Source organism: Cydia fagiglandana, chromosome 8 (genome assembly GCF_963556715.1).
Source record: "Cydia fagiglandana chromosome 8, ilCydFagi1.1, whole genome shotgun sequence".
NCBI classification, from domain to species: Eukaryota; Metazoa; Arthropoda; class Insecta; order Lepidoptera; family Tortricidae; genus Cydia; species Cydia fagiglandana.
In genome coordinates this window covers 1142725-1167379 of record NC_085939.1, presented here as the reverse complement: position 1 = coordinate 1167379, position 24655 = coordinate 1142725, and the positions used below count along the sequence as shown (strand labels likewise).

The following is a 24655-nucleotide window of genomic DNA, read 5'->3' as shown; positions in this document are numbered from 1 at the left end:
ATAATACCTCTCATAACTTTTGTTTGGGTCACTCCTAAGAATAAATCTATCTCTATGCCTTCTTTGTATAATTTTGCTCCAGAATGTCTGTTGAAAATATGAATATTCAGCAGTACTACATTATTCAATACCACGAGTTCAATGACTGTTATAAATTCTGGCAAGATTAAATAATTGTTTATAATAGATGTTTGGAGAATGAGTATGTATGCAGCGAGAGAAACAGTTATCATTGCTAATAATGAACGGAACTGTGAGAATCTTGAAATGCTGACAATCTGGCCGTCTTTAACATCAAATCTGTTCCACCCACCTATTTTCAGAATTATCGAATAAATTCTAATGTTTTTAATGAACTCGTGTGTGAGTTCAGTTCTTGCCCTTTCTTCCATATTATAGGGGTATATTTTAACGTGGTTTGATATCCTAATGCTGTAAGGTTGGATCTGCAACATAATTAGCATTTTTAAGGGGTGCGAATTAGGCAAATTTCCCCTATTATGTACTACATAAGAACGTGCACTCTACGTACCTATTTAAACAACCGCTTTAAAGGCAAGCTTCTTGATTTAATAAATATTGCTCGAGTAGGTATAATACCTACAACATTTTTAAAACCGTAATTATTCAAAGTGGTTTGAATTCCCTTGTGTAGTCATTTACCTATCCGATAATAACAGATTGTTTTGTAGAATGCTATGTTTTTTGTGAAGATTTCTGTAGTTGCTCGTCCGTTACAATAGACTGGCTTAGAAACTTTTTTTATGTCCTTTAATTTTTGAAGCGATAGCTTTTAGCAAAACTTAAAAACGGCGTAGGCGTAATCGGTCAAGTTCTAAATAATTTCCATTGTTAGACTTTAAGTATTAAGAGTCATACAAATACCCTAACCACCGCCCCATACAATCGAAATCCTTTTTGGGTCAAACAGATCACTGCGTTACGTCTTTCCTGTAGACATACACAAGAGTTAAGGGCTAAAAAGGTTAATTTTCTTATTTAACCCTTATCCACGTGAAAAGGTCCTCCTTTTATTTAGAGAACTATGATAAAATCATTACTTACATGCCCACAAGCTGTTAACTATTGCCCACAGGAGAGAAAAATGTCCAGTTCGCGCGAACACACTAGTTGTTATGTCTACAGGAAAGACATAACACAAGTGATCTGTTTGACCCTTTTATGGGATACCTAAAGAAAGCGTTTGCCCATAATGGTTAGTGCCAATATGTGGTCAAGGATGGAACATGCATACCCCTACGTGTATAAACCTACCTATTTAATCAAACGTACCTATATTTAGTGCAGGATATGCATATTTTTTATAAAGGCAACATATACTGGAACACCTGTCACAATTGGATAATAAGTTATAAGTTCAGTTAGATGAACGGACAGACGGACAGCGGGGGCTGGGGTCCAGAGCATGAAGGGTGCCAACCGTATTAGATGAACAATAAAACGATAGAAATCAGTATTTAATCTTTATATATTGCTTATCAATATAGAGTAACAAAGAGTATGTTCCTTGAAATATTTAAGAAACAACACATTGATATTCGATTAAAAATGCTAGTAAATGCAACAGACAAGTATAACAGAGGCATTGCGCTATCACAAACATGCATTCATTTCTAATTATTGATAAGCCAATTTCAAGTTCAGATCTATCAAAAATTACAAAATTGTTCAAAATACTATAAATTTCAATATCATTTAAAAATCTCATTCTAGTCTAATTAGGTACTACTATATTAAGTACGTTATCCTTTAATTTTGTAACTAATATTTATAAATTTAGACATATTTACAAAGTTGGTCCCACAAGCTTCGCTGTGAAAGCGCAAATGTATCAATTGAGCATCGTAATCTATAAGTCGGAAGCGCTCCGTCGAATCCTCGATATAACGACTTGACCTTAACAATATAACAATCGACACATTAAATAACTCAGTTACACAATCACAATAGATAGACTCTCGCACACACTCACAGGCTCACAGCACAGACTGTAACCGATCAATATTTTAATTTAAATAATATAAATATTTTCTAGAAATGCAATTAAACTTGGTACGACATTGTGTGCTTCGCACGGGAAGTCACATTCGAATCAAAAAATTCCGATTTCAATATTAAGTACAAAGGACAAACATAACACTTTATAGGTACATACTCGTAAAACTTGTGACATAATTTGTGTTAATGTTTTCAAATATAATTAGAAGCTAGTATCACTAAAACGAGGAAAGAGATTCCTTATTGTGGAATTAATTCATCAAAAACCATTCTGATTTTCAACGTTCCAAATGAATCGGACAAGAAGTGTCATCCGGTTCATACCTGCTTCATTTCAAGTCAGCATTGCATTTGCATTAGCACCATACAATAATCTTCTCTTTGCCACCATGGCTGATTTGAAATGAAGCTTACAATTTTTCATATAAAAATTCGTAAATGACTAAACTTATACTACGATTTAAACTAAATTACAAGTAAAAGTTAATCTAATCCCGTACCATCACCAAAGATTGCACATAATACCCGATACTTAAATTTTTTAATTGCAGTCATGCCTGGGCTATTGGCGTTCTCTTTGACTGTTAAAAATTTAGGTATTTTATTGGGAACAGAATTTCGATATTGTTTCCCGGTAAGAAAGAATACAGAACACACAGTTGTAAAACTGCGCTTGGAAGACGATTGATTAAGGTTAGTCGTTCGCTTATGACGAACAAGGTTCATATAATGAGGGTTAGAGAAAGATGTAAGTAAGAACAACACGTTCGGCAACGCATCGGTGTCTCCCTGGAGCGCAGTCCCTATATGCGACGGAGACTGCTTCCCATCAGGCGACCCGTCTGCATGTATGTTGTCCTTTCACATAAAAAAAAATTCAATTGAGCTATACAAACACTGGGATTTCTATTGTATACAAACAAAATAGAATTCAGCTAATTAGGGACGGAATAAATTCGTAAAGATACCTTTCAGTCATGCATATAACTCGAATGGTATAGTTATTAGAACACGATGTTTTATTGCCAGTTGCTACAGGCGGATAATGATGTTATTTGAATAATTTGCGTGCAAATGCGCGCGTTAATTTAATTATGGACTGGCATTGGTAGCTGTCCTAAGAGTTGGTTGGCGAAAGTAGCATTCGTGAACTTAAAGTGCCTTTTGTCGTAGAACTTGAGCAGCGCCGGGGAGTAGGGGTGCTGCTTCTTGAGGTGCATGTAGTGCTCCTCGGGCTCCGACGTGGTGTGGCCACACTCCTCGCACACGTACATCTGGAATGTGCAGATACCACATTTAATATAATTCAAAAACATGCTATTACAACAGCCCAAAGTTCTCTGAATTAACATGGGAAAATCTGTAGCTAGGTACCTATTGTAATTTATTATTATCGTATTGAAATTACAGAGTTCACATTAAAGTTCCAATGAACAATTTACAAGGTTATTAATTAGAAAAAAATAGTTTATTGAATTAATACATTAAATCATGGTTTCTTCTTTAACTAGATAGTGAAATAAATTATATAAATACCTTAGTTCTTCGCTCCTTGTACGCATATGTGTGTTGAACTCCGTGCACCTTCAAGCAATGAGATTCTAGTGAGCATCTTTGGGTAAACGATTTCTCGCAGAGATTGCACTTGTAAGGTCTGACTCCAGTGTGTGTTCTTGTGTGGCGTTTCAGATCAAAGGTGTCGTTAAAGCCTTTGCCACAGAACGTGCAAAGATATCTCTTAACATCGGAGTGGCATTTCATATGTCGATTCAAAAGCCTCTGTAAGCTGAAGTTCTTTGAGCAGACTCTGCACACAAACTTGGTTGGGTCGTCCTCACTGACTAATACTTGTTTGTTTTTCTCCTCTTCTCGTTGTCTGGCGTTGGCTTCTGTAGCCAAAGGGTTTTTCACACCGTGACCTCCGTTGATGAACTCTAACGGAAGCTCTGCCGGTAATCCCAACTGTAAAGAAGTTAACACATCGATTAAATTTTATTTCTCAGGATGAGGACAGCTCAGTCTGTTCTATTGTTATCAAAATATGACGCGGTTTGCATTAAAGACGTTAAGAGGAACTTTTTACTCATTATTAAATTATATAGCTGAGCTAAATCAATAGAAGCTGTCCATAAAAGAAATTTCAACAAAAAATTGCAATAAGATAAAGCATAAATTGATTCAGGCTCAGCATAATATAACAATGATTTTCATTATCAAACTTCGATGTCATCTTTCTTTTATAAATATAGAGAGCGACATTGAAGGAGAAAAACGAATCAAAGCTTCGCCTTAAAATCAAGTAATGCTTACCCTGTGTTGCAAGATTTGGACTTTGCTATCGGCGCCAGAGCCTTTCTTGAGACTTACAGCTGCGGCGGGGCTGAGGGCGGAGCTCTCCACGTGGCTGCTGCCGTCCAGCGAGTTGTTGCCGCCGGGCGACGGCAGCGACACGCCCGTGGGCGAGTCCAGCTCCAGCGGGTGGCTGAACGGGAAGCCCGGGGACGACATGATCTGTTGTCTTTGCTGCAGTTGAACGTGAATTTGCAGTTGTTGCATTTGTCCTTCGCTGTGTTGAAGAAGTGCTGGGTTCAGTTGCATTAATAAATCCGGTCGATCTTTAGCGAAGTTGTACGACGATCCGGCTTCTTGGCTAGCGAACGCCAAATAGTTATTCGCTTTTTCATAATACTGTCTACTTAACGTTACTTGTTCTGCTAATGATTCAATGTCTACAGACGCTGGTGAAATTGATGATGATTCTCGCAGATCGGAGTCAGTGATGGGTTCTACATGATTATTAAGCAGGTTTTCGAAATCTTCTGTCGAATCAGACAAATTGCCCAAAATACCTTCGTTCGATCCGGGAAACGTTAATGTGTTAGTAAAGTGGTACGTATCTATGACGTCATCTCCCATATCAACTACCATAGAGTCATCAAAATTACTTCCATAGTTTCCCATTGCACCCAAATTCTCCATTTTGTTCTCATAATCGATATCTTCGTCTTTTAAAGCTAGTCCATAATTTGCATTTTGCATTAATGAATACTGTTTACTTTGTTCGGGGAAGTTTGTTGTGTTCTCATTACTTTCACAGTCCATGTTAAAGCCATTAATCATATTAAATTCATTTGAGAAGGAACCACTAGCGTTATAAGAGTTCTGGCCGCTCTTCGTGGATGGACCCAGAGTTTCATAAAACGGTGGCAGGCTACCAGTCGGCGGACTGTTTGGGCCATAGTTTGATCGTCCATCGCGGCCGTTCCCACCACTCCCTGAACCACCGCCAATAGCGCCACCTCCGCCCGATGAAGGAGCAGTGCTGCCCCCACCTGAACTGAAATTAGCTGATCCACCGCTATTTTGAGATCCACCGTTAGATCCGCCACCACTAGTGGATCGACCATGACCGGCAGCAGCACTAATTATTCCAGGGATTTTGTTGGCTGGGCAGTTTCTTAGCACTAATGTAGGTCTCGCTAAAATTCCGTTAGCAATTTTAGAACTGCTCGTTCGTCTTTGCTCTCTTATTTTCTTTTCTGTTTCTTCATCTTCCGTTTCACCCCGCTTTTTCGCAATAACGTAATCAATAGGTTGGTCCTGTTCTGGTTCTGTTGTTGGAAGTGTCGCTGGAATGCTGACATCTATCAAATCTTTTTTGCCGTCGCGAAATTGTGACTGTGAGGGTGTTCTTTGTATTACTGATACTTTTTGACATGTGATATTGTTATCAATACTGGGAGATGGTGACGTTTCTGGCGATGGTGAGCTTCTGGAAGGGAGCACGACGTATTGGCTTTCTAATGGATCCTTTTCCTCTTTAATTAAAGGTTTGTCATCTTTTTTCTTGTCTTCTACAAGGACTGGCGTATATTGTTTTCGTTCTGCTTGTGTGAGAACGTGACCCCGGTGGCTTCCGTAAGGGATGTCACCACCCAAAATCGATGAAACAAATTTTCTTGGTTCTTTCTTGCCGCGGTCGATAGATCTTTCCCCGAAAACATCACGATCTGAAATGAAAATAGAAACATATGTTAAATTGAATGAAGCATAATTTAAATAAATATTACAACTAGGACAACTTTACACTGATCTATCTAAATATTAAGTCCCACAGTAAGCTCGAATAATAAATTGGAACAAATATTTGCGATCAGCACCGAAATAAGGGCATTGATTTGTGTGCTCATCTTCTAACCCGGGACCTCCACTTGGTAAACAGGGTCGCTACCGACTAGGCTACGAAGACTGCTAACTTTATTATGTACCTACTTAAGAATCTATTAGGTACAAAAATATTTTGAAAATTCATTTATCTTACAATACAATATTATATATTTAATGTCCTCGGATTATTAGTAATGTATGCGTGTTGCGTCGGAGGCATGAGACCTCGTTGACGTCACTGGTATGTTCCATAACGGTAACATTCGCCTCCGCATACACACCCACCGTAGTTGTGTATGTGTGTGTCGCATCATTGTAATTGGCGCGTCAGTGACAAATCCAATCTCGACCCAAATCTGCCAACCATTGACGCCAGGCCAGAGCTGGCCAATCTATTCAGCCGGTGTCGCTACTTCCTGTTAGTCACTATAGTTTAGTGCACAAATAACTAACATAAATTTCATATTTTAACCCTTCGGTTTTATAAGGCAAAATTTCACCAACTGGTTTTAGGATTTTTAAGACTAAGGAAGCGATGAGGCTTGAATCACGTTTTATTTTAATTTTGACCCTTAAGAACCCTGTAGAAAATATGTATACCTTCTATACATATTTTCTACACTTGTATAATTATGAATATCATCTCATGTAATCGTGTGTGTGCAAGTAGGTACACATACGCTTATGTTTTTTCAAGATTAGGTATACATATTAATAATACATATGTATAATTGTATATTGTAATCAAAAACAGTTGCAAAAACTTGAAAATATTTCATTAACAGTTCGCTAGAACAGGAGATATCGAATAGTAATTTTGAAACAATACCTAACTAATTGCTTTGCGCTAAATGAATTTCTAAAAAGAGATTTGTAGCAAAAATGCGTCAGTGAAAGTCCCAAGGTTGGCTTAAACGAGTTCCCTTGCCCTTTCTCGGCTTTTGTTGATTCAAGGACGAAGCCTGCATTGTTGGGACTCTTTTTTGTGCGTGGTCCGTAATTGTATGCGTCTAGTCAGCGAGGCGTGACGGGACCCGAGCATAGCGTACCATATTTTTGTTGCGCGATATTCCACCAAAAGGACGCTTTGTGTGAAGACACGGACGAGGTTTATAGCAGCACTTAAGGCGCACAAATGTGCATGTAAATATTGTATGTTTGGTTTGAAATATGCGTCCTACGCGGGACGATGGTTTCTCGGAACCTGTCATTGACAGTCGTTTTCGTTGTTGATCAGAATCAACAAAACGGAATAGGTTAAGCTGCAATTGAAGGACTACCTATGTCTAAATAATATTAGGTATTAAATATGTACTTATATTCTTCTATGTGATGAATTGATGATAATTATAGAAAAAAATTACTATTTATTAGGTACTATAGGTACGAAGTAAGGGAGTATCATTATAAACGCCATATCTTCATAAAAAATTGACAATATTAATGAAGACATTACGATGATTTTGTTATTGCAAATGCCATTATAGAGTTAGCTTGGTCCAACGACTCTACCTTCTTTATGCAGCGCAATTTATTGACAGTAAAGTTAATTCAGTTTTCTAACTTTTATACACCATAGGTACGAGTATGTCACGGTATTTGTATCTACGTTGCTTACGCTTCTATTTTATAATCTTTAAGTTAAGCTTTAACAATGTACATACATTTATATAGGTACGTAACTAAGTGTTTACTTACTGTAAATAACTGCATGCAAATGTAGGTTGGCAAGCAAAAAAACGTCCCGCCCAAGACCATGCCGACAGGTTTGGAATATAAAATTCACTTCATAAGGAGTGGAATGCTGTATACATTATTTATGGATATACGCCTTTTGGGATTTGAGATGCATATGACATTATAAGTGAGTTAGATTTATGTAAAATCGTTCTTAAAGGCGATACGTTTATATTTTGTGATTTACGGTAAGCGGATTTACGGGAAACGGTACGAATCCGTCCAAGAAATGTTAATACTAACCTATTTTAGGTTACTTCATGCGATTTTCATATGGATACTTAAATACTAAATTTTATATAAATCAAATTAATTTATTGGCACCTTTGCACCCGGTACAGCCCGCGGAGGCCTTTTAGATTAAAATATTTTAATATTTAGATATATTTAAGTTACTTTTGTATGATTATTTATGTACCATTAACCTTTTGTATAATAAAACTTTATTCATCTCAAAAAAAAATATTGCCCCATAATGGTATTAATATTTTTTTCTAACAGAGTGCCTTGAGGTTTGAATACAAAAAAAAAAAAACTACCGACCATTCTACCTTAATTTATACCTGATGGCTACAACGTTAATCGTTGACTGCAAACTATTATTTAATACCTATTTGCTTTGCGGTGTGTCGATCATTATCGACAGAAAACAATTTCGGTAATAGATATTGAGATATATTGGAAGGAAGTTCCTTATCGGGCGGTTGGTCAGGTTGTTGGATAGGGGGGCTAGGTGAAATATGTAAGTGTCAGATTTTGCCGTCACAAACCATACTATTGAGAAATATGTAATGAGAGTACATAGTTAGGTGAATGAAAACAGCATAAGCATGGGTATGAGTATGAGCATGAACATGGACACGTCACCGACCTTTTTCAATTCTTACTTAATTTGAATATTATTATTTTTAATGCTTCGTGGTTAAGTTTTACCTTGGCGTGAAATAATTGACCCTCTTTATTAGTATAAAAGGTCTGACGTGAGTGCTTGTTGTAAATAATGATGTATTTAGGTACACGTAGTAAAATCATATGGACTTATTTTTGTTTTAAATAAGTCATTAAGTGAAAAACACGTGTAACAAGTCTTCTGTACTATGTTCTGTTCGCGGTTGTATCGCATATACACGGTGTAACATGAGTAAACCGAATAATTTTAACAGCGTATTCCTGATCATATTTAGAGACAAAAATGTCCTATAAGAATGAAAAAATCTTAGTGTATTATTAGTTTCATAATATGTTTCGTCGTTATTTATTTATATATTTATATATGTATATATATATTATAGTATATGTGTACAGTATATTTGTATAGGTAATTAATATGTTATACGTAATTTATTGTTCGTTTTGCTGTTGTAATTATAGCACCGCTCACAATCTCTCTGCGTAGCCTTAAGGTTGACTGGTAGAGAATGCCTTATGGCATTAAGTCCGCCTTTTGTACTATAAGATTTTTCTTTTGTGCAATAAAGATTAAATAAATAAATAAACTTTTTTTAAATAACGCCTAGTTTCAGAGATAATATAAATTTAAAAATAAACAAGTTTTTGTTGTTACATAATGTAAAAGGCCTTTTTGATGGTAATGTTGCTGCTATGGGACGTAGTCTAAATATCCTTATTGATAGATGTCAAAAAGTGACAAGTAACACTTTGCAAAAAGGTTTTATGAAAAAAAAATGTAAAAATCAATTTTAAGTAACAAGTTTACCAATAACATTTATTTTTTATGTACAAATACATTCAAAAAATTGAGAAATCAAAACAAAAAATTTTTTTTGGCGAAATTGACCTAAACTCGTATTACATTTTTTCCTTCTTTTGACCTCAGAAATGCGTGGTTAAAATTATTCGGTTTCCTCATGTTACACCGTGTATTTATGTACCTATAAGTACCTAAATAATTTTCTTTACATCATCCTAAAACATTACGCATTCAGGTCGTGTTATGCCAACCTTATCACACATTTGCATGCATCGTTTTAGTTTGCCTCGTACGGGGTCGAACAGCGTCGAACTACCGGATGATTGTTTTTTCATCCTTAGCTGTACCGTAACAATGAGACAAAAAATTACAGTAGTCAGGCAATAATAATCAAATACAAATAAGTATGTATATTTATTTTCCAAATAAATGTTCTCGCATAAGCATTGCAATTCAGCGAGGTAATGCTGCCAGCGTCTACGGTACCTTGCCGAGGGGCGATTTTATATTGTAGTTTAGGTTTGATTTGTATTAATTTAGTATGATTTTAGTTTATAAGTTTTCCAAATTGACATGTCATGAAACCTTAGTAATTAAATTAAAATTAACTATAGAATATGTACAACAGCTTCTTAGAACAAACAATAGCCCTCACACTAGGTCGACCCTGTGTCGTGAGGACTGTGGGGCACTGAACATAAGATTACCAACAAGATGCGTAGGATACAGGACTGTATAACCGCGAAAATCGAAGTTCGCAAATTGCGGGGATTTTTCTCTGTCACTCTAATTACGCCTTCGTTGGAGTAAAAGAGAAAGATCCCCGCAATTTGCGAATTTCGGTTTTCGCGGTAGCCGCTCAGGCCGCGTAGCCAAGATGCCAATCGCTTCGTAGCGATCGAAACGCAACTGTCACTGTCGCGCTAATACGGAAGAGTGATAGAGAGACATAATACTTTTCGTTGTCGAAGCGATAGCGATTGTACCCTTGGCTAGGCCGGCTGGTCTGATACTTAAAAGTAAAATAATACTAATACGAATGTTTTTTTTGAAACTGCCGTTACATACATTTAATTTATTTAGCTTTTTATTTCTGAAAGAACATAAGTGGGTTTATTATGCCCAACAAAGAGCGACTGATAAGTGCCGTCATCCTGCATTCTACGCTAAACACCCGCCATCTTGGGCAGTTATTAGCACTACAATTCCGAACTTCTTTGTTAATCATTCTCAGTATGGCGAAGCGTTACGCATAAACTCATTCCTACCTTTAATCTATTTAAAAGTTGTGCGGTTTTTTATTCTAAAACGGTAAGTCAAGGCCCCGTAATTGCCATGACCATATCTATTAGTACTACGGTTTCCTGCTGAGGAACAGCAACCTTGGAGCGCTCGTTATTTGGCCATTAAACACAGCCTTCTTTGCAACACTTTTGGCAATAATTAGTGCATCTTGGTTAGATCACTGTACGAGAATTCATCAACTATCGGGCCTCGTGTAAATTAGAACCAATTTTTCGACAATAAGAGAACGTAGCAACTTTTTATAAACAATTACGGCTTCGTTTGAACATTGGCAAATAGCAAATGTGTTTGAATGTGATATCGAGAACTCCAGCCAAAGAAATATGAATTACGGACATAATTGTTTAGATAATAATTTAGTCATTAGTGAGTCGGCCGTTTTGGCCAATAGGTACATGAACGTAGCCTTAAAACATTCTTTTTACAGCTGATACCATTATATTGGCGTTAAGGTGTTCACGTTCCTAGTAATTATCCAGACATTAATCACTAACGAAATGTTATTCTAATCATTACGTTGAAATGATTAATTGCGACCTGTCTGTCTGTACAGCACAATGTTACAATTAAAATGCAGAGCATAAAGTACTCTTGTCCGAAACCTTCGAGGGCGTCACGTTTTTATGGCGAATGTTCGATTGTCTAATATTAATCATAATATTTTAACAAGCTTTAAGATTCTGTTTAAAATGCGTTAGGTATGTGAGTGTTTTATGTATGAACTAAAATACATATTACGTATTTACCTGTAGACGGACAATGAAGCGGCAGTAAAACTAGCCTGGGGCCGAGTTCTTTTTTGAACTAGCGAGCCAACGAGCTGCGGCCGGACTAGCATGTCCTTGCGGCGAGGTTATTGGACGCTGTTAGCATTTAACGCATTAAATAAAACATAAAACAGCTATGAAGACCCGCTCCGGACGGCCGGTAAATAAAATTCCGTTGAAGCCTTTTTTCCATAAGTACCGATAGCACACGGTATCGATGGAGCGTTCGAGAGGATCGCTCCAAGACAAAAGGTCGTTCCGAAGGACATTTTTTGTCTCGGATTTTATAGTGCCCTGGTTTCGGTCACATGTGGAGACTTCTTACCAGATGTGGAGTCCACACGTGGCCGACCGCTGCGATGTGAAATTGCCTGTGCGAAATGTTGTGTAATACAACCGTGGCTATATGAGAATATACAGTTAACAAATGGAAGGCTTAGCGGAAAATTATATATGTTTACTTTAGTGTAGGTAATGCTAATGTATGCTGTAACACGAGTGACTGACATTGAAAGAGCAAAAGGTTTTGTAATTTGCAATAAAATTGCTTAAAGACAACGGTCAACGCATACGGAGCCTGGGCTATAACCGCGACAATCGAAGTTCGCAAATTGCGGGGATTTTTCTCTGTCACTCTAATTACGCCTTCATTGGAGTAAAAGAGAAAGATCCCCGCAATTTGCGAATTTCGGTTTTCGCGGTAGCCGCTCTGGATAGGAGGCGACGTTCGGAGCGCCTACGCCTCCTACGGAACTTAGTTACAAGCCGCGGCTCCTGTGCAATAAAAAATGCTGGTTCCAATTGTATCTGCCGTCTCTTTAAACGAACGGTCACAAAAACTGTTAAACACCTTTATTATTATTTTGCTCACGACGTGAATCACAACCAGATTTGGCCAGGGTTAATAACCCAAATGTGTTTAGCGAATGTTCAAGGTTGGCTGCCGAATAATTCTAAATAGTCAGTAGAAAAAACCCGCCGCCCACAAGGAGGCCTTCCGCGCCGGCTTGTTTTCGATCGGCCGTGTGCCCGCTCTATGCAGGAAACTTGAATTTTGTTACGGCTTTATCCGTTAAGACCGTTACCGTTATTTGAATTTTGGAATGGCCGGTAATAATAACCAGTGTCAAGTTAACTGGTTTATTGAAAATGTATCATAACAAAATGTACTACATATTTCATTAGGTACATCAACTTACCCTACCGACCTAGTAATTTTTTCTCAGGTCCTTAATCATACTAACCCTTTTTTTTTTGATGATCCAGGGGGAATCCTTTATGGATCCCACTGGCCCGGGAGAAGCTCAGTGGGTACGTCCGACTTCCACGGACTAAACCCCCTGGGGTGAATCATACTAACCCTATATCAGCTCCTGAAATATACAGCTATTATGAATAACCATTCAAGTCAAAGCCAACTACTACTCATCGTATTGTAATAATTCAGTAATTCACAAATTAAAGAGACACTTAAATTTCATCGGCTTCAAAATCTAGAATACTACCTACAAAAGTTATAAATCTGCTACACGGATGTTGGTAAAGATTTTGTAAAAAGATTGGTCTCATAAAGCGTAGGTAATTGTCCGCACTACAGACGTCCTCAGCGTACCTCCCCGTGGGCGGTCTCTTTAAGGTTGCAATGGAACCCAAATTGCTCCAAAATACACGAAATGATTATCTCTTATAGCTGCACGACACAACAATGGCTGAGATGACCTTACGCTCGCGACGTGTAAGCATGTAGGCTCTGTTTTATTTATTTTATTCTGAATCGCTACTTGTCGCAATTTATTGCATTTGATTTTAATATACCATTATTCGTCTTTATTTAATTCAATAATTCCCATCATACTTTTTTATTTATTAGTTAAAACTGAGGAAACGAAAGTTCATTTTGAGTAGATAAACCCGAGGTCTTGATGGTCCTTAATGGTATCCGATAACAAAGCTTTCCGTTCCATGACAAATATAAATAATCACAGGGATACATTACCTAAACATGAACAGAGTCTCCTGTTTCTAAAGATGTGACTTTTAATCATACATTACATTAGTGAGACTGAGACTATATCAGGTTGTAGGTAAGTATACGAGTATATCCCGTTTGACTGTGTAGGTACCGATCAATAATAGACATGTGTACCCAAATAAATACCTACTAGCATTCCCCGTTAGCGTCATACACCAAGCACATAAATTGTAAAAGTGGCGTGCGGGATGATTTTATTTTTTATAATATCAATCACGTGAACATCGCGTTTTATTACTTTTATTGTTTCCGCAATTTAAACGATTGGATTCGCCCCTTCCCCCCCTCTCGTCCTCGCTCCGGTGACGCCGTCCAGTAACTACGTGGTAATGATGGTTGCATTAAGAAAACGCTCATACAGTTATTATTGCGGTTTATGGCCTCTTTTATGTGTTTGTTTAGAATACTTAAGCGAGAACTATTGTATCTACCTTTTCAGGTTCGCTAATTGATGAGCTTTACTCGACCAAAATGGAGTGGATATTATAGTTATAGCTCATGATTTATGTCTGAACCGTGACGTATCGGCATCATTATTTAAAACATGTTTTGTTCTGAACTACATAGACGCAAATGTTTGTAAGATACCGCACTTCCGCACTATGAAACTACTATTACCTATTATATTACGGTGAGTCAACATAGATCATAATGGCTATTAATTCCGTAACTTTAATGTTTCACTTAATTACTAGGGATGCCACGAATATTCGGCAACTATTCGGTATTCGGCCTATTCGGCCATTTTGCCGAATATTCGGTATTCGGCCGAATGTTGCCTACTATTCGGCCGAATACCGAATGCCTGATGCACCTACCTAAAAAGAAAAATTACACAAAAAAATAACCAAAAACTAGGTGTATAATGTATTCTTGGAAAATTAGTTAAATACCATATATGGTACGTTTTTGAGCATTTGTTGATTACAGAATATTTTATTTTTATCATGGGTCTGATTTGATTGACTCTAACTACATTAATTGATTCTGTTCAACATAAAAATATATGTTAGCAAACGTTTGATTTGTTGGCGAACAGTTTTCATAAAAATTGTGACTCAAAATGTTCGCATTTCATGCCGAATATTCGGTATTCGGCCAAACTCACTATTCGGGACATCTCTAGTAATTACGCTTTGCTAAGGACAAGGCGAGGTGCGAGTATCAGCAGATGTGTTGGCTTAAACGGGCGAATGCCAATTAAATGCCGGTCCCGCATCTTGTGCCGACCAGGGCGCTTCGACCGGTGTTCCTAGAAGACTCGTTATTGCAAAAACAAAATAGCGATGGCATGCAATCGACCGTGTACCTCTAGATCGGATGTTGACACTTCAAAACAAATTTCCTGTAAAGCAACCCCGAATGAAGTATTTTCTCATAGCTAATAGTTAAACATGTTTCTTTAAGCATACGTATATGTAAATGTTAAGCATACATGTGTATGTTGCAAAAGAGTATAAAACAAAGATTTACAGCTTTTGCAAAAAACAACATAAAGTACTCTTAATACTCTTTGATGAGCGGCGGCTTGCATTTCTTTGCGCCGGATCTTCCCACCAATTCAGAGTAAAGTAATTTTAATTAAGATCTAATTACCGTCTTGCTAATGTGATTGAAAGAATACTTCAATGAGAATATTATTCAACTCACTATAAATGTTGAAAATTTTAGATACATTTCATATTAAAAATAAACGCCCTTAATATTTATAAGCTTTAATAACTAGCTTTAACAGATTGTGTGATTTTTGTTACGCTCGTTTGCTGTTTACATTAAGTATAATATTATTATAAATGTTTACATTATCTAGAGAGATTCGTATCAGGGCGTTTTCAGAAATAAATATTGAAAACCTGATACTTTCACATCGACGTTCTTGGGCTCATTCTACTCAGAATCGACAGCATTCTCCATCCCACCATTAAAAAAAGATGTCCCAAAATGTCCATTCCATTACGTCACGTTTTAGTATGAATTTTTTTTCACTTGTATGTGCGTACTTGTGTGCGTGCTTGTTGTGCGTGTTTGTACTTGTATGTGGGAATGTACAATTTTCATACAAATTTTTGGGACATTTTATTTTATCATCAGAATTGAATATGCTAGTGATTCTGAGTTGAAAGAACCCAAAAACACCGGGATCTGTGAGAATCGGGTTTTCGATATTTATTTCTGAAAACGCCCATCAACGTAATATGTTCTTTCATTGTATATTTATATAAGAATATTTTTTATTCAGAGTCCATTCGTATTTTGGATACCTACTCGGTAATCGTAATAAAACGCAAAAATAAAAAGGCAGGTCCAACGTCCAACACAATGGGCCGCGCTACAATAGCGCAGACGACCACATGGTGGAACTGTTTTTTTCTTCGAAGAGATGCAGATTTTTTACTGTTCGTAAATGGCAAGTGGCAACATGGTAGCGATAAGCATTGTTGCCAGCATTATAATAGTTTATTACCGGTAGATTATAGGGCTCTTGTTTATTTAAACGATAGACCATGTTGTATAGGTAATAGGGAATGCAAATCGGTTAATTTCGGTTATTTTTTGTATGGAAATAATCGGTTATTAACCGAAACCGCGGTTATTTCCATACAAAAAATAACCGATTTGCATTCCCTAATAGGTAACCTTTTGTTTCTAGTATTTTGTTTGCGTCTTGCCTTTGAAAAGCTTTATTTTATGTTTTCTAAAGGTGTATGAATTCGTGTAATTCCTAAAATGGTCTCGAATATGATGGGTGTGTAGGTGGTTTTCAGAATCATCCTACATTCTGAAGTAGGTGTTCCGAATCGCCCGGAAACACCTTATAGTTCGTTTTTTTCAGCATTAGAAAGAACTTGCAAGAAGGTAAGCGATTTTGGCATGTCTTTTAACTGAAAAACGCTTTTTAAAAATCAAAAACTATTACTTCTGAAAGCAGGAGAATATAAATGATCGTATTAGATTCATAATTGTTACGTATTTGCCGTAACTTATTTTTAAAATGTGTTTTTCAATTAAAAGACACATCAAGATTGTTTACCTAATTTCTAATGCTAAAAAAAACGAAGTATAGAGATTATTTTATGCTAGATTTGAAATATTTCATCTGTGGAATAGGAGATCGAAAATTGGCAAAACGTGTAAAACCGTCTGTGCGTAAGAAAATTGTGAAGCACCAGCAACGCTGCAGCAGTTGCCGCCCGAATGTTACCTTAACCTCTGTAGTAAGCTTTGAGAAAATGTACCGGGTGTGGCCTGTAATACGAGCAAAAAATTTAACTGTAGGCTGTACTCCTCATACTGATCAACATTTGTTCAGCGACTTTTAAAAATAACTTGTGGTTTGATTTTTAATACACTTTAAAGTTTATTCTAAGACGCAATGTATTGCGAATTTTGTTATGTTTAAGGCGTGACAAGCAACGTCAATCACAATGATATGGCGTAGGGATGGCGTCCATTGAAGATAATATTTGTTTTGTATGTAAAATAGGGAGTCTAAATACTTCATAATTTTTAAAAGTTGTTGAACAAAAGTGTCACCGTTTGACGAGTACAATCTATGTTTAAATTATTTGCTCGTGTTACAGGCCACACCCGGTATACCTATATAAATAAATCTAAAAGCATTAAGCACGTACGGGATTATTACAAGGCAATATTTGGATTGAGTCTTTGCGTATACATATTTGTAGTTTCTGAATCTATGCCACTACCTAATCTACCTAAGTATGTATAATTGCAAGTTCCTCGCTTGCCTAAATATTTAAAATCAGCGAAGGTGACATAAGTAATACGCGATTGACGGCAATTAGTGTCAATAACATTCTAATATTAATGTCCCCGTAATGACTTTAAAACAAGTTAAATTCTTTTGTAGTAATTAAAAACGGCATTCAAATATCCGTAGCCACATTTGAATAGTTGGGACAAGTAGATGCATATATTGCATATACTATAAGCAATAATCAAATTCGTAATCGTTACAAGACAATTAGAGTCTCGTCGTGTAATTAATGTTTATTTAGGTTGATTGGTAGCTTCTTGCAAACGTTTAAAGGAATGCAGTTATAAGCTAATACTGAATTAACGTTTACCTAATTATTAAAAAGAATCCGTTCAAATTATTTAAGTACTCGTATTTTGTGACATTTCATCACAAGATACTACACTTTTAGTTTTTACCCTTGTCAGTTAGTAACAAATGTAACAATAGTTATATGACTTATATGTACTGTGTGTGTACATTTAGAGTACAGTGTGGCTTATAACTGTAATGCTTGTAATGTTATACTAAATAAAACATTGCACGCACTGAATAATAACGAATTACCATGAATAATTATCATCATCTTTCTCGCATTGTCTCGGCTTTTGCCACGGCTCATGGGAGACTGGGGTCCGCTTGGCAACTAATCCCGAGAATTGACGTAAGGCATAGGCATTAGTTTGTACGGAGGCGACTGCCATCTGACCTTCCAACCCAAAGAGGAAAATGGGATTAATCCGGTTTCCTCACGATGTTTCACCTTCTTCGAAAAGCGGCGAGTAAATATCAAATGATATTTCGTACGTAACTTCCGTAAAACTCATTGGTATGACGGTTATACGAGCCGGGGTTCGAACCCGCGACCCCCGGGTTGAAAGTCGCTCTTACCGCTAGGCCACCAGCACTTCATTACCATTTATAATATTGACAATAAATAAAGTGTAACATGATTATTGATGATATTTTTGAAAGCATCCGATGAGTAGCAACCCGTTGAAGTCTTTTGTACTGACGCTAACGAGACGACATTGTCACCTAGTCTGTATGTTTGTCTTATTTCGTTGGGTTCATTATTAATTACCAAATCTAAAGCTCAAATTAAAAAATATATATATTTATATTGATTGAAGTGTTATTTAAACATTTTAAACTCTCGCGTTTTGTACACATATTTAACAATGAAATTATATCGCGGCAGACCCGTTTGTGTAAATATATTTAAACATTAATTTATAAATTTGTAGTAAACAATCCGCCCCTCGCGTCTTCCCCTATGCACTTGCACTTGTACCACCTTTGTATGTCGCCCCTAAGCCACAGGTGTCCCCTCACCTGTATTTGCGATAAGTTCACTTCGTTCATCCCTATTGCGCCCTTTAGCCTGTATAATGTCACGCAGATGCACCGACCGGCTCCCTAATGGTAAGTACAGGCCAATTCGAGTTTTAATTATTAGATCTGTTTACAATATGATAATGATCTCAATGTTAAAGTGACATTCCTTCACTTTTGACACCGACAACTCAGTATCTTATTCGGATCAGATCTAGTAACTAAAACTCGAGTTGGCCTGAAAGTTTGTAAGAACTTCATAAGTATGGAGTTTGCTTTTTTTTAAGGGTCTTTGGGACGTGTTTATTTGAAAAGGAACAAGAACTATAATTAAGCTAAAATAGACCTTCGGTTAACGAAGTAGAAACCCACTCGACGTATATGCAAGGTTAAATTAGTTTCTTTTGTTATTTAATTAAGATAATTACGGTGTGTCTAGTTAGTAAACTTGTTATAGGACGACATAACGACAAATAGTGCAAGTTGAAGTTGTCAATTTCGGAAAACTTTTTTTTATTTTTAAGTTTTATTTTGTTTGTTTTTACAGCGAATGAACGTTGTATGTACTGATAATAAATAAATGCTTGTATTTACATTAATCATATTACCTATCCTAATTTTTCTTTAGTCTAATTTACTTTCATTGCTATATATCGGTTTTCCTAGGATAGCGGTGCCGTCATATAGCGGCCGTCTCCATACTAAATAATATGGATATTTGTATGGAGACGGCCGCCTTATGACGTCACCTCAATCCTAGGAAAGCATATGAAGTTAGTATATCTATTACTTATCTACATAGGTATATATATGTTCTTGCCGAGTAGAAACTATGGAATTAGATGTTAACGTAATAACAGTAAAAGTTATTTCAGTATATTTAATCCTCGATGAAGACGCATGAATGAATCAAGCTAGCCAATAAATGAAAATGTCGTACGTGTGTGAAGTTAATTAGATTAAAATGGCGGGGATTGTGACTAACCTAAATACAAAGCGGGTTCACCGGAAGTGCCGCCATTGTCCTGCAATCATTGACACCTCCGACATCATCCGGTCGATTCCTGTCTCGTACCGGCATCGGCAGTGTGATCGTTGTCGCGTGGTCGTGTGTTAGCATCGGGGGCTTTGACTGGTTCGTACAGTCAGCATCACAAGTAGCTGATCAGATGACGCCTCAAATCTAAAGCATCTACACTTAATCATAATCGTTTATTGCAACCATGGCATTACAAGCTGTCCTTTTATTTGTTTTTAGTGTTCCGTACAAAACTTTGTTCACGGAACACTTATGGGATCACTTCGGTCTTGCAAATCAGTTATTTCTTTTCTTTCTTGTCAAACAGCTTATCAAAAAAATATCTCTCTAGGTAGAACAATTTGACAGATACTTTTGAACGCGAAATGTAGAGATTTATCTCAGGGTGGCAGATACTTTTGGCCCGTTGTTTCATCAATAAATGCTGACTGTACCTAATTTAATATATTCGTTGGAAACATAAATAGTCTACCTGCCAATCTCGTTCCTCGTAGTCATAAAATATAGTGCGTGAATCTTCATATTCATGAGTCAAACACAGTAAGTTCCCTTCTGCGTTAAAAACACCTAAAGTTAACGTCCCGTGGACACGTCTTATTTGAGTCTTATGTACTGAATAAGTGTATCCCGCCTGTGTGCAGCGTAAAAATTAGCTGTTTATACTCTTAACTTTCCTCTTCCTTCCTCTTTTTTTTCTTAACTTATGGAGGTCCAAGGGGGAGGCCTGTGTTCAGCAGTGGACGTCTTGTGGCTGAGATGATGATGATGACTCTTAACTTTACGATTTCTACTTATAGTATAGACGTGAACGAGTTTACCGTACAATAAATGTGTACAACGCTCATACAGTATTCATATGTATAGGCATATACCTACCTATTATAAAAGCGACTAGGAACCGGAATGGGATATAGGCATGTAGAGTCCGACTAAGCTGAGCAGCGATTTTGAGAGCCCACACGGTGCAGTTACTTTAATCGTCAAACTTCTATGATATTTTGCCGTTTACTTAACACTTGGGCTTTCAAAATCATTACCAACTTCGCTTGGTCTGACCCTACATACCTAGTTCTCTACGGTAAAATAGACGAAACTAGAAAACGATGAGTGTGTTAGTGTTATTAGTGTTATTACACATACATAAGAGATAGAAACGTCCATTGTTTGGGAGTTGGGACACTAAAAGCTTTTACATGGTTATCATAAAAACCCATTATTATCTTTTTAGGCTAAGTCATTAGTAATGCGCCCGTTGTTTTAGGATTAAGTAAGGGGAGAATAAAAGATTTAGATACCTGAAGAATAGTCGGGATTATTAGCAGCTAAGCGTTATAAAAAGATCGTGGTGATTTTAAATAGGTAGGTATGTTATTTAAAACACTCCCAGCCCAATATGACTCCACTTATTTATATTTTCATTAGGATCCAGAGGCTTATTCTGATTGTAATAACAGGTTATGAATTTGATTGTTTTCAACCAAAATTGACACTTTCGACAGCTGACAAATCATATTGAAAGTATTGAAACCGAATCCGGCGGTAGCACGGTCGCATATTTATCGCTTCTCACCATGCTCGTCACGTCACAAGTATGACAGGTTCTGGCAAAAGTGACAGGCGATAAAAATGCGACCATGCTACCACCGCTGATCACATTCATAACCTGTTATTACAATCAGAATAAGCCTCTAGGATACCTCAGTGTTACGATTCAAAATATGATTTAATAAAATGCAAATGCCTCGCTAAGTTTTCGTCGTCACAAAACTATTAGTTCATCATCGTCTTCGACATCATCATCATCAATAATCAGCCGTAGTTGGTCAACAAAGGGTATAGGTCTACTAGGTACCTATCAAATTTACAAAACTTATCTAACATAAAATTACATTATCATACATTAAATTACACTATCAGGATGTTTGTAGGTGGTCTCAATGTCATCAAAAATAGCAACAGTCTTCACGAAGTGTCAAGTCCCGTGCAAACTATAGCTTCGGATTTTAACATGTCATTGAGAATAAACATAGTGTGGAAATGCGAAAAAACACGACAGTTAAGAGTGATTCACGCGGACGGACCGTTAACGGAGCGGAGGCACGATTGTTTGTGTTCTACGTCAATTTTATAATATATAATTCCAACTGTATGTAACATTAACTTATACCTACTTGATTTACATTAGTAACGGTTTTCCTATAGTATAGTATACTATACGTTAATTACTATTTTTTTCCGATACCGGTGAATGGGTTGAACCTTATAATCTTATAAACCATTTCTTATAGCCTATATTGTGTTGTGTTGTGTCCCACTACTGGGCAAAGGCCTCCCCTGTCTTTCGCCACTCGTCACGGCTTTGTGCATAAACCATTACTACTTAGAAATTTTGTTTTATCTCTGCTTGTAATGTTAACATTCTAAGAATGAAGAAAAAACTTGAATGTTTCCAACCCGCAACAGTTCAACACTAAATCGTCACAATGCCAGATTGGGATCGCGCTAATTCTGCTCTCAGGTAGTTTCGGTAAAACACGGATAAGGAGGTAGGCAGAAGAAATCGATTGGAAATGTGTCTGTATACTTACTCTGTATCTTTAGATATTTAAATAAATGTAAATAAACAATTTGTATATTTTTGGGTAGTTATAACATTTAGTGGTTAACCAACCAAATACAAAACCGTATGGATTTGTCGATGAATGACCTGACTTTTACCTACATTATTTGATCATGTAATATTTTCGTCTACCCTCAACTGGCTTAAGGAGCCATTTGAGGGTAGATTTTGTTTACTTTTATGTAAATACCGAAAGATACAGACTATAGGTATTTTTCTTGTTATGGAGCACATACCTACCAAATATCTACCTATCGCTAAATAAATTCTAAGAAAGCGACCCGTTTGAAGTTGAATTAAAATACAATAGGCAGCAGACGGATGAGGTCAGTGTCAAAAATGATGATAAAGTAACAGTTACAGCCAGGAAATAAGAGTTCTGATACAATAACCATGAATTGAATAATTTAAAACGTTAGCCATATGCAGATAGTCTGGACCGATGAATGGACGCATTATGTGGGCGACGGCTGGTGGAGACTTACCACCGCAATCGTTGTCTTTTTTGGAGAGGAGAGCGATGGGGCCGTCGTCGAGCGGCGAGCCGGGGCAGAGCGAGTCCGCCTTGCTCGCGAGCAGCTCCTGACCTTCCTGCAACCCCAGTTGCTGGTCATGCATCCGCTTCTTGATAAGGAATATCTTCGGCATCTTGGCGTTTCAATAAACACTGCACTCAATCCTTAAATTAGTCTAGATCACTAAGTCTGTAAGTTCACCCCGCCGAAGCATCAACACGAGTTTGCATTGTACACACTGCACGGCAAGTTTCTGTGCGTTTGTTTATTTGGTGCGTCGCAGCTGTGCGCCGGCGCACGTTCAGTACCGTTGGCCGATGCAAGAGGACTGAGCGAACGCCAGTGCGTGCGGTGCCCGCGACACCGTTGCCAGAACAGGTCCGCCCCCGCCGCCGCGGCCCCCGCGCCGCGCGCACCGGCGCCGCCTCCTGCGCCCGCGCAGCCCGAGCCCGGCCATAAGCACCGCGCTCCATGCTGTCCAGGCACCGCTCTGCACTTACACAACAGTAAAAGTGCAGTTTTGTGTTAAGACGTTATCCTGTCAACAATAACAATGCCTTTTTATTTAGGGACCCTTCTTGGTTTTCCGACGACTTGACTGAGTTGTGTAGCAGTTGCCTACCATAATACACCCGAGGTATTTTCTGAAAGGAAATAAAATATTTAATTCATATTAACATAATAAATAATTATGCATATATTATTAGGAATAAGAAGATCTCAAGGTATACTCAATTCCAACAATGTCTCCAATAATTTCAACTAATTTGCAAAATGGAAAATCATTCGCAATAATATATGTGTCATTGGAGTCACTAATGAATCACCCCGAACCCAAATCCTTGAGAAGTTACTCAATAATATTATATATTCAGGCGGATGATAAATTTTAGCATAATGATGAGACTGGAAGCGGTACTAACCAACAAGGCCTTTGTTTTTTGCTGAAAAAGCAATCTGAAATAAATAAATTGTCGGATAATCTCTTGCATATTCATTACATGCTTCCTTATCTACTAAACTTACCCTGTAGGCATAGACTTTACAGAAACGGCTGTCGGCATCCCTTCAATCAACGGTAAGTTTACAAAACAATAGAATAGACCTGTATGGGGTTGCAATCAGTGAAAAGTATTTGAAAAAGGAAACAGTATTACGGTTATAAAGTAAGTAACACTTTTTACAGCCCGTATTGTCTGCGCCAAGTTTTGACGTTGAAATTATTATCTTTTTGTTTAGTTCATTGCAAGAGATGCGGCGTCTTTGTTTGATATTTACATGTTCGAGGCATGACGCTACGTTTGCGGCATTTCCACCAGGCACCACTATCAATAGACGAAAGGAGCCTTTTCTCTGACACGCGGCGAAATGATGCATCATTTCTTGGAAAAATTATTAGGAGATTAGGTGTTAAATACTTCGAATCTCTTCTATGAAGCTTCCAATATGAGTAGTTAAGAATCACTTGGAGTAGTTGGAGTGTTAACACTTCCGTAAGCATTGATAGGTATCCGGTATACGAGGATATATCTGAAGAAGAATAGTTACAGGTCGGCGATAATATATCTCAAAGAAAGCAAGTATAATACGTTACTTATTTTCAAAAACTCCAAATACTTGTTTGAAGAAACGAGCTGTGAAATGATTTGTT

The 24655-nt window shown here is 37.3% G+C and overlaps 1 protein-coding gene across 2 annotated transcripts; it reads right to left on the bottom strand.

The window, feature by feature from the left end:
• Positions 1-1471: 1471 nt before the first annotated feature.
• On the bottom strand, positions 1472-23359 carry LOC134666428 (transcriptional regulator ovo-like). Of its 2 annotated transcripts, none has more exons than XM_063523578.1 (4): positions 22975-23359; positions 4330-6029; positions 3556-3981; positions 1472-3293 (listed from the first exon to the last, which is right to left on the bottom strand). In XM_063523578.1, the coding sequence occupies exons 1-4, from the start codon at positions 23135-23137 to the stop codon at positions 3108-3110; spliced, it is 2475 nt and encodes an 824-aa protein (XP_063379648.1). In that variant the 5' UTR covers positions 23138-23359; the 3' UTR covers positions 1472-3107. The 2 variants fall into 2 exon arrangements, with proteins under 2 accessions (XP_063379648.1, XP_063379649.1); XM_063523579.1 differs by having other exon boundaries at positions 4387-6029; positions 22975-23357.
• Between the last annotated feature and the right edge of the window lie 1296 nt (positions 23360-24655).